At 47.6% G+C, this 16,360-nt stretch overlaps 1 protein-coding gene across 9 annotated transcripts in view; it reads left to right on the forward strand.

Annotated features, from left to right (window-relative positions):
* Nucleotides 1–302: 302 nt before the first annotated feature.
* The window catches only part of LOC147430800 (TSL-kinase interacting protein 1-like), a 98,758-nt gene continuing 82,700 nt past the window's right edge, over nucleotides 303–16,360 (forward strand). For 6 of the 9 annotated variants that reach the window (XM_086493358.1, XM_086493355.1, XM_086493359.1 and 3 more), the window contains exon 1: nucleotides 304–674. In XM_086493358.1, the coding sequence (XP_086349484.1) occupies nucleotides 533–674 (142 nt within the window). In that variant the 5' untranslated portion in view covers nucleotides 304–532. Of the gene's footprint in view, nucleotides 675–16,360 lie in introns of all 9 variants that reach the window. The other 3 variants (XM_086493354.1, XM_086493356.1, XM_086493362.1) reach the window with 1 other exon arrangement.

Raw genomic sequence — 16,360 nt, forward strand, 5'->3', positions numbered from 1 at the left:
TCATGTGTGTGTTCCCTGGTCTCGAGGGGGTGTCATAGATTCTAGTGCACAACGTGTTGACAATGCTTGTTTCATTTGCATGCCTCCAAAATGCCACATCAATGGCATTTGGTACTAACCTCTTGGTCTGTATTGCTTAGAAAACTTATAAATTGACCAAAGACGAAGAACTTATCAATTTGGAAAGCCGCGACCAAGAGGTTAGTAAATAGAAGGGTAGGCTAGTATTCATTATCATCAACATTTTTTCACAAAACTCACAGTTTCCTTTTCAACTTGTTTTTCTTGTTTGTGTGCTCGTTGTAATAACTTCTCATCCGGAGAGAGAGAGAGAGAGAGAGAGAGAGAGGAGGCAAATTCGAAACAGACCAAGATGTCAACTGTCTAATTCAACAGGCCGACAAGAGAGGAACGCGCACTCTTTTCACTACACTTGCCATCTTCATCTTCAGATCTCTTCGTTGCAACCAGCTCTCTTCTTTACTACGCTATGGCTGCTGCAAAACGTTAGGGTTTGTGGCGTGAGGACGCAATGCTCAGTACTGCAGCTAAGGAGGAATCTTCTTCGGCGGTTCCGTCCCCTACGACACCATCGCCTCCCCCTCCCCCTCCTACAGCTTCGGTAGCCGCAACAAGCACATCTGTAGCTGTTGATGACAAAGTTACTGCTCCAGGTGTGTGTGCGTATGAGAGAGAGAGAGAGAGAGAGAGAGAGAGAGAGAGTGTTTTTATATTTACTGTAATGGCTGACGCTCAAATACACATTTGAAAGTTTATTACTGATTCAAGAGCCAAGGATGAAGAGTGTTCATTTGACAATCGTGAACTATGCAGCAATAGCAATACCAAGCATAGCAATTCTGGCGTAGCATGCCACTGTTACAGCAACTAGATGGACAATATTGGTCACAAATATCAATGTTGGTATTATAGATTTTTCTGCACTCGTCTATTATCGTTTTCAGAAGCTAGTGGAAAATATGCATATGGAACATGTTGTCAAAGTTGATGATGTGGAAGCGTCGAGGCCACAGAGAGAGAGAGAGAGAGAGAGAGAGAGAGAGAGAGAGAGAGAGAGAGAGTTTTTTGAATCAGCCAATCTTGGCCATGAATAACTGATCATGATACAATGGGGGCAATGGGTTGTTTATATACCCACCTCAGTAAATTGTCCTACCCAGACTTTGACAAATAAGTAAAATAAATACTAAAAGCCAAAATAAATATTCGGATCACATTGGGCTATTCACTTGAGATGCTACTAACTTTATAACACCCTCTCTGTAGCTCATAGTGACAAGTTGATGAAGAAGCTACCATGGACAACCTAGCAACACTGGTCATGTTGTAGAGAGAGAGAGAGAGAGAGAGAGAGAGAGAGAGAGAGAGAGAGACTTCTGAATTAGTCAATGGCAATGGATAACTGATTATGATACAATGGGGGCAATGGGTTGTTTATATACCCACCTCAATAAATTGACCTACCCACACTTTGACAAATAAGTAAAATATATACCTAAAGCCAAAATAAAATTTGGGATCACATCGGGCTATTCAGTTGAGATGCTACTACCTTTAACACCCTCTCTGCAACTCATAGTGAACATAAATAGTGAGACTAAGTAGTTGAGATGCTACTACCTTTAACACCCTCTCTGCAACTCATAGTGAACATAAATAGTGAGACTAAGTCGATGAAGAAGCTACCATGGACACCCCAACACCGGTCATGTTGGATATACCTTGGCGGATTTGCTACCTCCAACTTTTTACCTTAGAGGAATGCCATCTTGAGCATCAGTTGCCTAAATCCAAACATTCTGAGACAATGAACTTTGAAACATATCCTGTCCATAGTTCGACCAACAACAATGGATTGGTGCACTTATCCATGGTGTTTTAGATATGTCTGATCCTACCTGATGCATGTGCCTTGAACTTTGACCCACGGGTTCAAACATCGATAACTTGAACTTCAACAAAAGGCTCCAAATTATTTATAGGGAGCACTGCTTGCCCCTCTTTGCCACTCACAAGCCTCTTTTTGGCTGAAGCTAGTGGCGGCAATGGCCTCAGGACTAGAAATCTGGCGTTGTGGCCACTGTTGTTGCCACCATTTGTGCCATGCCGATCTCCTCTATCAAGTCTTTATCACTGCTATCTTTGTCTAGCTTACCTTTGCCCTTGTCTTTTTGTGAGTTCTTGCTTTTGTCTTTGGCGTTGCATTCTAAGCCAAATAAAGCGTTTTCTTACATTTATAACAACAATGCTCGGACCTCGTGGGTACTGAGACAGCTAACTAAGGGTTGGTATTGTCACAAGACGGGCACCACGTGCCAATAGAAAAGAACACACTGAACAGACTTTTAGCACTTTAATAACAACTGAACTAAAAGAGAGAGAGACAACACGCGACACGGAGTGGCGGAATTCCACCCCAGAGAGCATTGGCCCCAAACCTTGGCGCCCCTTTTGGTATTTCTTTATATTGCATCAACGCAGCACATTACAAGCTGGTACTCCAGACTCTGTACCTTCTCTAGGAAGCATGCCAGAGAATGAGCCCTAACTTCATATTTAAAGGCCCTTGGCGTAAAAAGCAATTATAGTGAAAAGCCTTCAAACTCAAAAGCATCTGGTCCAAAAGCAAAGCGAAAAAGCTGCCAGTGTAAATCACGAAAATCTGTACAGCTTGCCATGTCATCAACCAGCGCAAAACGTGAAAATCCGTACAGCCTGCCACGTCATCATGCCAGCGTAATTTCCGAAAATCTGCCACATCATTAGTTTTTCCGTGTGTGCGGGTCTTGCTTTATTTTAATCCTTTATGTCACTTGGGGCCCCATCGGACGGGGTCCCCATAAGTTGGTAGGACTTCTTCTTCTATTACTTGTTCTCTTAGGGTTTAGGCCCCTCGGCCAGCATCTGCAAGTTAGCTCCATTCTTTAGGGTTTTGACACGTCAGCAGTTTGTTACAGGTATTGTGGTCCTTGTTAAGCTTGCCTCTGCCTTTATTCTTTAGCGAACTCGTGCTTTTGCTTTTGGCTTCATAATCTCGAGCCAAACAAATTGAGGGCTTTCTTGAGAACTTCGCCCGTGCATAGGCCGCTAAGTGGGAATTGTCGATCCGCTTTGCGTAGCCGATAGTTGGTGTTGGTCATCACTATTGCTGGCGCTTGAGCAAGGGGGGCCATGTTGAAGTTGCAAGATATGGAAAGCTACCTCCTTCTTGTACTCCAAACCGGGCCTTAGAGATTCCCAGCCGCTCCACAAACTCTTCGGAAATTTTGAGATTTGAAATCCTCCCCTTCCAAGCCGCTCCTCAAAGCTCTCCAAAAAATCTATGGAAGGGGACTCCATGTCACAAACTGATGACGTGGCAGTACTGCCCGGACAAAGGCTGACGTTGACATGGCAACAGGACAGTACGGATGTTGATGTGGCAACATGGAAGTACGGACGTTGACGTGACAACAGAATTGTACGGGACCCAAATATTGCGATGGCTGATGATGTGGCATACTGTTTGGATTTCTGCAAATTGTGCTAAGTGCTTTTGCTGGCAAATTTTTGATCTGTTGCTATTGGGACTACTTGCTTTTGAGTTAGAAGCTTTTGGGGCTCTGCTTATAGGGCATCCCTTGTAAGAATAAATAAGCCCAAGGGGCCTCACTCTTCAGAGCATCTGGACGTAGAGTCTGAGAGTAGAGGATCCCTTCGTTGAGTACACCTTCTGAGCTGGTGTTCTTGGTGTAGTCGTCTTCTTCAAAGCTGACTTCAGAGGTGAATGGATGTCACTGGTTTGGGCACTCCAAGCGAGAAATCAATAGCAACACGAACAGAAACTTCAAAATTACTGAACTTTACGAGAGAGAGAGAGAGAGAGAGAGAGAGAGAGAGAGAGAGAGAGAGAGAGAGAGAGAGAGAGAGAGAGAGAGAGAGAGAGTCTCACGTGCCACATCCAACCCTATGTGTCCGTGGACAAGCTACAACACGATAAGGGTTCAGTTTAGTCAAGTCAGTCTAGAATAGGAAGTGATCTGGCACTGTTGTGAGTCTGTTCGCAGACCGTGCATGCCCAGTCACTTAGTATAGATGCATATCCTCTGGTTGCACACAACATGATCATCAATATTCCCGACAGAATCCATTAGAATCAATTAGGGGATTTTTCCAGTGCATTTAGCCTATTTTCCCTATTTTTGACATTTTTCACTTATTAACTTAAGTGACTTTCCAACAAAAGTAGGTAGGGCAATTTTGCTAAGTAAATATATAAGCAAACCCAAGCTAGCACTAAATGGCAGCAGGAGCTCTCCGCTCAACAGGCATCTTCTCAGCAAGAACCCGCAGTACCCCCCAACCTTGGCGTTTTCCTCTCCCATCAGCCTAGCGTTTTTGGTCTTCATCATCACCCCTTCAAGCCTTGGCGTTTTCAGCATAGTTACAGGAGACGGGCCCTAGGGCCGGGGGACGGCCGTAATCGGGCCGGTAACGGCTGGGAACGCCGAGGGACGGACGGAAAACGGGCCGGACGGGCGGGTCGCAGGGGAGACGGACCGGGGACGGCCGGGGCCGGACCAGGGTCGGACGGACCGAACGGGGACAGCAGGGGTCGGCCGGGGTCGGATTCAAAAAAATGGCCGTTTTTGACCGTTTGCAACGGCTCTGTGCAGCCCCAACTGCCATATTTTTAAAGCCTTGGCCCTTGGGAGGCTATAAAAGGCTCCCTTGGGCCTCTTAATACTCATAGTCTCAATGCTCAATGCTCATTCCATTTCCCTCAAGCTCAAGGCTCAAGCTCATTCCATTTCCCTCAAGCTCAAGGCTCAAGTTTGAACTTTGAAGCTCTCCTCTCCCTCTTCTACCCACTTTGAAGCTCTCCTTTACTCTCTCTCCACACAAGCTCTCCTCTAACCCTTCTAACTTCTAAGCTCTACTCTCTCGAGTCTCTCCACCATCATGTCATCTCAAGCCAACTCCACTTCTCAAGCCGCTTCTTCTCGAAGGAGGCCCGCCATGCAAACGTGGTCGTGGTGGGATGAAGTCGACTTTAGCTTGCGTGGCAAAGGTGGCGGTGCAAGACCATGGACGTGCAAGCTATGTCCATACAAGAGATCGGGTGGTTCAAACAAAGTGCGAGCCCATCTTCTTCATGAACCCGGTCACGAGGTGAAGTTTTGCCCTCATGTAGCTCCCGAGAAGAGGTTGGATCTTCTTGAGAAACTCACGGTGTATGAGGTTGCGGAAGCGGCCAAGAGGGGCCGTTTTGTTGCCGTTGATCCCTCCGCCACGGCGACACCGCGAGAGCCCTTGTGGCATGCACTTCTCATTTTGTATCGATCGATCATCGATGTTTTATTAGCACATTTCAGCCTATATGACTCGTGTTCTTTGGTCTATTTAGTGTAAATTTATGGTCAAAGTGATGCTCTATGTGTGTAGGTCAAAAAACGCCAAAAAAACTCTTTTTTTTTTTTGCCGTTCCGACCCCCGTCCCCGTTTCCTGACTTTTGCAGTCCCGACCCCGTTCCCGACCCCGACCCCGACCTGCCGTCCCATGTAACTATGGTTTTCAGCTTTGCAGTCCTCGCCAACAGTCCCAGATCCCTAGCATTTTTGCTAGCGCTACCCAAATCTGCCAGCATTTTCATTTTCAGCCTGAAGTGAAGAAATTGCAGCAGCGTTTTCAGCCTTAGGAACAACAGCAAATTCCGCCCTAGCCACTTGCAGAAGATCCCCATTTTCAGCCTTCAAAAACGCAGCCAAAACAGCGTTTTTCAGCCGCCCAAAACAGCCCCAAGTTCAGCAGATTTCAGCAGATAGAAGACCGCAGATTTCAGCCCTTAAGTCGTCGTCGCCATCCCCGTCGTCGTCACCAGCATAGTCCCAAGTTGCATCAGTTTCCATGCATCGTCATTGTACCACTTTGTGCAATCACCTTCGCGAAGGGAGTATCCAGCTATTGTCTCCCCATCCCGTATCTGTGTGAAAATATCTGCAAAATCTGTATCTGTGGCATACTGATCGACCATATCGTCGAGGCTCCGATGATGTATCGCGGAAATAGCCGGAACCAACGGCTTCCTAGACAAAGCATCTGCCACCACATTCTTCTGTCCCTGCACATGGACAATCTGGAAGTGAAACTGTGACAAGATGTTCGCCCATTGCATCTGCTTTCCGAAAGCTGCTTCTGTGACAAGAAGTAGCGTAAACTCTGATGGTCTGTAAAGACAGTAAAATCCACTCGGAGTAGGTAATGCCGCCACTGAGTAAGACCATGGATAACCGCCAAAAGCTCTTTCTCATATATCTGTGTTGTCATCTTCGGCCTCGAGAACAATCGGCTCTCGTAAGCGATGACATGGCCTTCTTGCATCAAGACCGCACCCAGACTACGACCACAAGCATCACAATATACTTCAAATGACTTCTGCAAGTCCGACAAAGTCAAAATAGGTCCCGTAGTCAATTTCTCTTTCAATGTCCGAAAGGCAGTCACCTCTATGGATCCTCACGAGAAAGGGACTCCTTTCTGTGTCAAGATATGCAAAGGGGAAGCAACCTATGCAAACTTTCGTATGAACCGCCTGTAGTACGAGCACAGTCCCAAGAAGCTTCTAACTTCATGGACATTCTTCAAATCGGGCCAATCATGTAGAGTCTCTATCTTGGCCGGATCCATTTGCACTCCTGCTGCTGAGACAATGTGTCCCAAAAAGCGTCTATGGTAGGAAAAATTCACTTTTCTTTGCATTAACCACTAACTTGTGATCTCGTAATGCTTGAAAGACCTGAAGCAGATGATCTCTGTGTTCTGTCTCATTCTTGGAGAAAACAATGATGTCGTCAAAGAAAGTACCAACAAATAGCCTGTACTCTCGAAAAATCATGTCCATCATCCGGTTAAATGTCGCAGGAGCATTGGTTAAGCCAAAAGGCATCACCAAAAACTCAAATAACCCAAAAGTAGTCCGAAAGGCTGTCTTGTAGACGTCTCTCGGCGCGATTCGGATTTGATGATATCCAGTCTTCAAGTCAATCCTGCTAATGCACGAGGATCCCTGTAAGCTGTCGAGTATATCATCAATCCTAGGAATCGGAAATCTGTTCTTGATGGTGATTTTGTTGAGAGCTCTATAATCAATGCACATCCTCCAAGATCCGTCTTTCTTCAAAACCAACACTGGAGAGCAATACGGTGAAGTACTAGGCTGGACAAGACCCTTTTCCAAGAGGTCTTTCACTTGGTTCATAATCTCTTCATTGTTAGAGTTACATCTCCGGTTGCTTCACACTTCATGTTGTACGGCTAGTATGGTCCGGGTTGGCCACCCATGTCATGCACTTAGCCTAGGGTCACATGTGCACATTGCACATGGTCATTCCTTTTACCATTCACCACACCCACATTGGATGGTTTTATACCTTAGGGTATTTTTTCCCATGAGGGTCGTGGGGCCTTTTATCTCATGAGGTCGTGGGGGCCTTGCGGCCTAGTATATATGCTAGGCCCACCCCACATGTATTCATCATATTTGTACACTTACAATAGTAGAGAGGTTCCATTGGGAACCCGTTTACCCACTCTCTCTCCATTCCAGCGTTGGGACTTTCTCTCTCTCTCTCTCTCTCCATCGCCATTCTCACATGGTATCATTGCCTAGGCTGGGAGCATCTCTACATCAGCGTTTGAGGCATCAGTAGCGAGCGCTCATCCTCCCCTTGTGTTTCATCGCCAAGGATGTGCAACTGGAGTGCTTGCGTTTTTTTCCAAAGGCAGCTGCGTTTTCAGCACCTACCCCTTGCGTTTTATCTTGGGATTAACTCTTGTGTTTTTTCCTCATCATCGCTTTGTAGCAGAGAGAGAAACTCCAGCGTTTTTTTTCTCTATTGGTCTGACTTTTCCCTCATTGCTCAATTGGTGCTTGTGTTATCTCATCAACACAGTTGAAGGGTCCCTCGTCTGTTGCAGTTGGCTTCAGAGTTCCCCTTCATTCCCTATCTTTACCCCTCATTGCCCCTCATCGGCCGGGCATTAACCTCAGCGGACAGCGATTTTCAGCTTGCTATTTTTTACAGGTTTGCTGCGTTTTTTCGCACACACGAGGTGAGGTTCAGCGATCTTGTTGGTTCCCCGGTACCCTCTACTTCGGGTGTTTTTACCCCTCTTCCGGTGCAGTTTCTGGACCGGTTTCCTTGCTGTTTTTCTCTCATTTCAGCGCCTTCATAGGCTGAGATACACAGAGTTACTCAACATCCGCTTCTGCAGCGTTCGGAGACGTACAAGCTTGCTGTTTTTTACTGTTTAGCACCTTAGCAGTTGCTCTTGGGTAGATACTAGACAGCTTGCCTGGCACTTATCCTCTAGCACGGTTGCTCACGGTACCCTCACATCGACTTGATCTCTCTGCTTTCTGGGCATACGCTTCCGCACGGAGATTGACGAGACATGGCTGCCCCTGCAGCATATGGTTTTACGGTCTTTGCAGAGACCTCCAAGCTGGATAATTCCAGCTACAGTGTTTGGAAGACGAAGGTGAAGACCCTGATCACCTACAATGGATTCTGGGATTGGCTTCAGGACAGCACATTGGCTACGAAGCCGGTTCTTACTCCAGGATCTGTTTCACAGGCAGATATTGATTCATGGGTCGACACTGACCGTCGGGTGTACACTGTTCTCCTTATGAACCTCTCTGACACGGTTCTATAGGAAGTTAAAGTGGAGGAGCACGCACACAAGCTTTGGCAACGCATTACGGAATTGTTTGAGGACAAATCAGTCGCCAGGTGTCTTCGGCTAGAGCGGGAGCTTTACCTCTTGCAGTTCAGCCAGTTCAACTCACTTCTGGGGTTGACTCGCAAGATGCGGGAGATCTGGGATGACCTCGTTGCCTCTGGAGGCAGCATGACCACACAGCAGATGGCCAAGCACTTGCTCTTCAAACTCCCTCCTCGATTTGATTCCTACTACCACAGGGGATCATACGCTCACGCCCCGGAGCCCCGCTTACCTGGGAAGAGGTTCTTCTCGAGCTCATGCAGATTGAGAGCCACTCCGAGTTTCGGGCCGAAGGAGCTGTTGGCGCGGATGGTGCATTGCTGGCTAAGGGAAAGGACAAGGGAAAGAAGGCCCAGACATCGGATTCGGGCGAACCTTCTACGTCGGACGACAAGAAGAAGAAGAAGAACAACAACAAAGACATCGAGTGCCATTATTGCAAGAAAAAAGGGCACAAGCAAGCGGAGTGTCGGAAGAAGAAGCAGGACGAGGCTGACAAAGCTAAGAAGAACATAGCTTCCACGGCGGTGACGACTGCCAAGCCATCTGAGGGGATTTCTCTTGTTGCTGCTACCGGTGCGGCATTGACTTCTACTCAGTCTGGAGCATGGATTGTGGATAGCGGTGCTACCGCCCACATGACTCCTATGAGGGACTGGTTCAGTTCCCTTACAGCTACGTTAGATCAGACTATCACTCTTGGTGATTCCCACACGGTACCGGTCTCTGGTACAGGCCACATACCCATTTTCAGATCTTCGACTGACCCACGATACAGTGCTTTGGAGGCTTTGTATGTACCTGACTTAGCCTTCAACCTCCTTTCAGTGGCTTCACTTGATTCACAGGGGGCACAAGTACTATTTGGAGGAGGTAAGGTTGTTATCTCCGACTCTGCTACTGGCACAGTGCTAGCCCATGGTGAGCGAGACGGCGCCCTCTTCAAGCTCACAACACTACTATCACATGGCTCGGTATCTTCTTCATTGTGGCATGCCAGATATGGCCACTTGAACTATTCCTACATGCAGCAGGCATCCAGGGAGTCCTTGGTTGATGGGCTTCCTAGCATTCGCTCTCCTACGGGTGTTTGCACAGCTTGCCAGATGGGCAAGCAACATCGTGACGCCTTTCCGAAGCAGGCTGAAACTAGAGCTTCGAGACCACTAGCCTTGATCCACACCGACATTTGTGGCCCTCAAGCCACTCCTTCCTTCAGCGGAGCCCTCTACATGTTGGTGCTAGTGGATGATTTTACGAGGTACACTTGGGTTTAATGCTTGAAACTCAAGTCGGAGTGCCTATCCTACTTCAAGGATTGGAAGACTGGATTGGAAGACTCTGGTGGAGAAGGAGAAGGACTTAAAGATTGTCTCTCTTCGCTCAGACAACGGAGGTGAGTTCACTTCCAAGGAGTTCACGCAGTTTTGCAAGTCGGAGGGCATATAGCGCGAGCTGACTACTCCTTACACTCCATCTCAGAATGGAGTGGTCGAGCGGAAGAATCGGACTATTGTTGAGATGGCTCGAACGATGCTCGAGCATGCTTCTCTGGCTCGGGTTTTCTGGGTAGAAGCTTGTTCCACGGCGGTCTACCTTCAGAACAGGTTGCCTACATCAGCAGTAGCATCTATGACCCCTTATTAGGCTTACTATGGACGCAAGCCCTCTGTGGCACACCTACGCGTGTTTGGGTGTCCGGCCTTCGTGCATGTGCCAAAGGAGAAGCGGACAAAGCTGGATCCCAAGTCCAAGAAGATGATCTTCGTTGGATACAGTCAGGAGTCCAGTGGATTTCGCCTTCATGATCCGGTCACCAAGGCCACTACAGTGAGTCGTGATGTTGTCTTTGATGAGCAGTTCATTGGCTCTTCAGAGGGGGCGTCTACTTCGGAGCCTTCTACATCGACCTCTCTCTCCCTTCCCGCACCAGTCAGGCCTCCACCTCCACCTCCACCACTACCTAGACCTCTACCACAGTAGCCAGTACCTACCTTGGATCATGCTGATTCTGACACCGACTCTTTCCAGTCTGCAGATGATCCCGAGGACCCTCCAGAGGACGTAGCAGCAGCACCTCGGGAGCGACTTGTACCTGGTTGGCTTTATTCGACAGTTTCTTCTTCTGGATTGACGGAGTTACCACAGCCGCAGGAGCCTGGGCAACCTAGACGCTCAGCACGCCTTCAGCAGCGAAGTTAGGTATACGAGGGCAACGAGTTCGTGAACTTTGCTGTCATGACGCGGATTTCTTCTGCGGCCCCAGAGCCCTCTTCAGTGAAAGAGGCCCTTGAGTCTAACTCTTGGAAGTGTGCGATGCTTATGGAGCTCGACGCTATTGAGCGGAATGGTACTTGGAAGCTTGTTCCTCGACCTAAGAAGCGGAAGATTGTTGGGACGCGCTGGATCTTCAAGACGAAGTTCAAAGCCGACGGCCATCGAGAAGCACAAGGCGAGACTTGTGGCCAAGGGCTATGCACAACGCCCTGGCGTTGACTTCGACGAGACTTTCGCTCCGACCGCTCGGATGACTACTATACGGATGTTACTCTCCTTAGCAGCCCACTACGGCTGGCCTATCTATCAGATGGACGTCAAGAGTGCCTTCCTCAACGGTACTCTTACAGGGGAGATTTATGCTGAGCAGCCGTCGGGTTTTGCGAAACCTGGCTTCGAGGACTACGTCTGTCGACTGTACAAAGCGCTATACGGCCTGAAGCAGGCTTCCAGGGCCTGGTATCAGAGGATTGATGATTTTTTCATTAGTCTCGGGCTGAAGCGTACACATGGTGACGCGAACTGCTATGTAGCATCAGAGGGCAGTTTGGTTGCTATTGTTATTGTATATGTTGATGACTTGATCTTTTCAGGTTCTTGGACAGTCAGGATCCGCTCCATCATGCAGTCTTTGGAAAAGACATTTGAGATGACGGATTTGGGCTTGCTACACTTCTTCCTGGGTTTTGAGATTTACCAGACACCTCATGGCATCTTCTTCTCTTAGCGGAAGTATGCTACGGATATACTTGACCGACACAGAATGGGACAGTGCAGACCTATAGGCACTCCACTTGAGCCCGGGGAGAACCTTTCTATCCATGATCCCTCAGCTCGGGTTGACCAGACTCAGTACCGCAATGTTGTAGGCTGTTTAGTGTGGCTTACCTATTCACGCCCAAACATCTGCTATGCTGTTTCTATTCTGAGTTCCTTTTCCTCCAAGCCTCGGCAGCGACACTGGAAGTGTGCTCTTTGTACGACGAGGTACATTTCTAGCACGGTTTATCTGGGGATCTTCTATCGTCGCTCAGGCGGTTCCACACTTTGTGGATGGTGCGATTCGGATTGGGCTGGCAATCCCGACACTCGGCGCTGGACTACAGGAGTCGTTTTCACACTTGGCTCAGGACCTATCTCATGGAGCAGCAAGAGGCAACCTACCGTTGCGCTCTCATCTACAGAGGCGGAGTACCGTGCAGCTTGCTACACTGCGTGCGAGGGCATTTGGCTACGGAGACTTCTGGGGGAGCTGGGGTTCCCACAGATTGCAGCGACACTTCTTTCCTGCGACAACCAGAGTTGCATCGCCATCGCCAAGACTCCGGTCTTCCATGCGAGGACCAAGCACATTGAGGTGCAATATCACTATGTAAGCGAGAGGATTCTGGCTGGAGATTTGCGATTGGAGTACGTCCGTACGGCGGACAATGCTGCAAACATCTTCACCAAGGCTGTTTCCCAACAGACTTTGGCTTCTATTCACCGCATTCTTTCTGTTTGCTCAGCATCCGGTGCTGAGAGGGGGTGTTAGAGTTACATCTCCGGCTGCTTCACACTTCATGTTGTACGGCTAGTATGGTCCGGGTTGGCCACCCATGTCATGCACTTAGCCTAGGGTCACATGTGCACATTGAACATGGTCATTCCTTTTTCCATTCACCTCGGCCACATTGGATGGTTTTATACCTTAGGGTATTTTTTCCCATGAGGGTCGTGGGGCCTTTTATCTCATGAGGTTGTGGGGGCCTTGGGGCCTAGTATATATGCTAGGCCCACCCCACATGTATTCATCATCTTTGTACACTTACGATAGTAGAGAGGTTCCATTGGGAACCCGTTTACCCACTCTCTCTCCATTCCAGCGTTGGCACTTTCTCTCTCTCTCTCTCTCTCTCTCTCTCTCTCTCTCTCTCTCTCTCTCTCTCTCTCTCTCTCTCCATCGCCATTCTCACATTCATTCTGTGCTCGGCTCACACGGTAAGATGGCCGGTTTGGTGGTGTGCTTCCAGATATTAGATCAATGGTATGATCTTCAGGACCAGCAGGTGGTAACTCTCCTGGTAGGCCCTCTGAGAGACAATCAGCGTGAGTGGAGAAAACCTTGGCGTTCTTTATCAAGTTTAGACATATTTGTCCTATCCTTATCGTTCAATTCTTTCAAAAAGATAGAGTAAACAAAGAGACTGGATTTCATGAAATGGCGGAAGTCGATACAATAGGGACAGACTCGCCCTTCAATTTAATATGAAGTACAATTGTTCTGCCCTTTTTTGTAGTCAAAGTCGCTTTTCTCGCCCGATAATTGACCACGGCGTTGTTCTTGTGGTACCAGGGAAACCCTAAGAGAACATCACAACCCTCCAAAGGCATTATGAAGAAGTCCTCATGCCCCAAATACCCCTGACAATGCAACCAAAGTTTGCCAATGACAGGTGTAATGGCTACGTCCCTGTCGGGTGCCGCTAGAACTGCCTCTGCAAGTGGTCCCATCCGATCGGGAGTAATCTCGAGCTGCGCCGCCAATTCTGGTGAAATGAAGTTGGCCTTGGCTCCTCCATCAAAGAAAATCAAGGCGTCTTGATCTTTCACTTTGCCCCAAGCTCGGCAAAGTTCTGTACTCTCATCCATGGTGTTGGGATCGGTACCCACACAATCTGGAACCCGTCCTGTTTTCATCTTGCCTTTTCGTCCATGTTCCTCAGCTGCTCTCAAACTCTCAGGCTTGTCGTCGTCCTTATCATTCTGTTCTTTCTGTGCCTTTTTAGGGCACTTCGCGGAGATGTGTCCATGTTCCCCGCATCCAAAGCACTTCCCCTCCTTGATGAATCGAGCTCGCTCTTGAGGAGTAAGCTTGGGTCGTGCATCGTTTTTCTCTGGGTTGCTCTTTTTCTTTCTACTTCCATTCCCGGAAGTCTGTTCGGCTGTTCGGCTCGTTGTGTCATGGCCTCATCTGTGGGGTAGGTCAGACTGCCAGAGTGAATGGCAAAAGCCCGCTTTGCATGACTCATCAACTCCTGAATAGAAGCTGACTTCTGCTCCAAGTAGTGATCTCGGATCTCTGTAGGTAGACCCAAGGTGAACCGCTCAATCTGTTCTCTGAACGAGATTTTCTTGAATGAAGAGGCGGGTAGAAAAGAGCTCGAGAATCTCTCACAGTAAGCATTGATTGTATCTTTCTTGGTCATCCGAAGATGGTTCCAAGCAGCTCATATATCTCGTTCATATTCTTGCGTCAACCAAGAAGAAATAAAAAGCTTCTTAAATTTCAGCCATTTAACTGGCGCAGTCTTGTTTAAAAGAAGCGTGGACCACCAAGTATGAGCATTCCTGTCAAAGTAAGAGGCAGCTCTCCGAATCTTGGAGTGCTCTGAATAGCGTCCTCCCGCGAAAGCGATGTCAAACTGTTGTATAAAAGACAAAGCTTTCGAAGCATCTGAGTATCCTGAAAAAGTATCAAACTTGATGGAGTGGCTACCTTCCTTAAACTCTCGGACTTTCTTGCTTTTATCTTCGAGAAAGTCATACTGGTTGGCTTTATAAAAGTTCTTGTTCGCATACAAGTTTCCATCATCAGAATCTGAGCTGTCTGTAGACGAGTCCTCAGTAGAACTGTCAGGCTCTGGGCGAGATTTAGCCTTCTTTGCCTTTTTCTTGCCCTTTGTGAAGCTTTGTTTCTTGCTTCGCTTTTTACCTTTTCTGTCTTCTTCGCTCGAATCTGAAGAGCTAGAAGAATTGTCAGAAGAAGAAGAAGAAGAACTTGCTACTCCTTCAAATCGAACACGCTTCTTCTGTTTCTTTGCCTTGTCAAATGTCTACTGACGACCCAAATATCCCGAGAAGTCAGTGCTTTTCTTCTACTTTTTGCCGTGCTTTTTGGCTTTCTTTTGCGCGTCAAAAAGCTGAGCAATCCGTGCATCAACCACCTCTTGTAATTCCTTCTCTGAATACTCTTTGTGATCAGAAGATTTCTTGAGAGCGGGTTTCAGGGGTGGTGTAGTGGTTTTCTGCCACTGCGCATGCACTTCCTGAAAAGGAGTCTCGCTCATATATTTTGCCAATTTCGGATCCTTCGCAAAACTAAGCATCATCTTTGTTGCATCGCCGATCAATTGACGACGCTTCATCTCTCTTTGCTCCGCCTGAGTAGGCCGAGGTGGGCCATACTCTCTGCCGGAATCTTCGTTGTGATCCTTGCCCGCATCTCCAGATGCAGAGGGAGTCGACTGATCCTTGCGTGAAGCCATAGGTGCCGCGGAAAAAAAAATTGGGGATCGGATTTCCCGTAGAAGAGAAATCGGCGGTGCTCTGATACCACTGTAACAGACTTGGACACTCCAAGTCAAAAATCAATCGCGACAGCACCAAATAACCACTTCAAAACAATTCACAGATCACAATAGATTTGCACTGGCCCGGCGGAGTTCCGCGCCTAGAGATATTGGCCCAAAGACTGGCGCCCCTTTCGGTATTTCTTTATGTATTAAATCAATGTCAAAGTACAAAGAGCGGTTAGGGTTTCACTCTCAGACTCTGCGTCGAGATGCTCTGAGAAGTGAGCCCTAAACCGTGAATATAAAGATTACGAGGGATGCCCAAAAGCGAAGCCCCAAAAGCTTATCATTAAAAGTAATTTCTCTCTCTCTCTCTCTCTTTCTCTCTCTCTCTCTCTCTCTCTCTCTCTCTCTCTCTCTCTCTCTCTCTCAATGAGAGCAACTAAAGCAAATCTCTCTCTCTCTCTCTCTCTCTCTCTCTCTCTCTCTCTCTCTCTCTCTCTCTCTCTCTCTCAATTTTCCTTGCGTAGCAAAAAGCTAGCAAAAATTGCATCGCTCATTGCTTTTTCCCCATCTCCGCAATTTTCGAAAACTTTTGCCACGTGGCATGGCCGCTTGATTTTAGGGTTTCCAGCCATTTTAGGGTTTCAGCCAGCAGTTAGGGTTAGGGTTTCCAGAAATTAGGGTTTTTGCAAAATTAGGGTTTATGGTAGAAATTAGGGTTTGCAGGATTTTTAGGGTTTCTGGCAGAAATTAGGGTTTTTGCTGTCGGTAGCCAGGTCATCACTTTGTGACAAGAATAATGTGTTCATCTTCAATTTTTGGCACATAAGAAGATAAGTCTGCAACACGCGAATCTCCTTGAATATACTGTTTGAGTCAGGAAATGTGAAAAGTTGGATGAATTTTTCTCCATGAAGGCGGAAGTTCCAACTCGTAGCTAAGAATTGAATTCTTCTTGATGATCTTGAAAGGTCCATAGAAGTGAGGTCGCAATTTTGGGAAGACTGACTTCACTGTT

This window comes from Adiantum capillus-veneris, chromosome 21 (assembly GCF_014529385.1).
Source record: "Adiantum capillus-veneris isolate H3 chromosome 21, ASM1452938v2, whole genome shotgun sequence".
NCBI lineage: Eukaryota > Viridiplantae > Streptophyta > Polypodiopsida > Polypodiales > Pteridaceae > Adiantum > Adiantum capillus-veneris.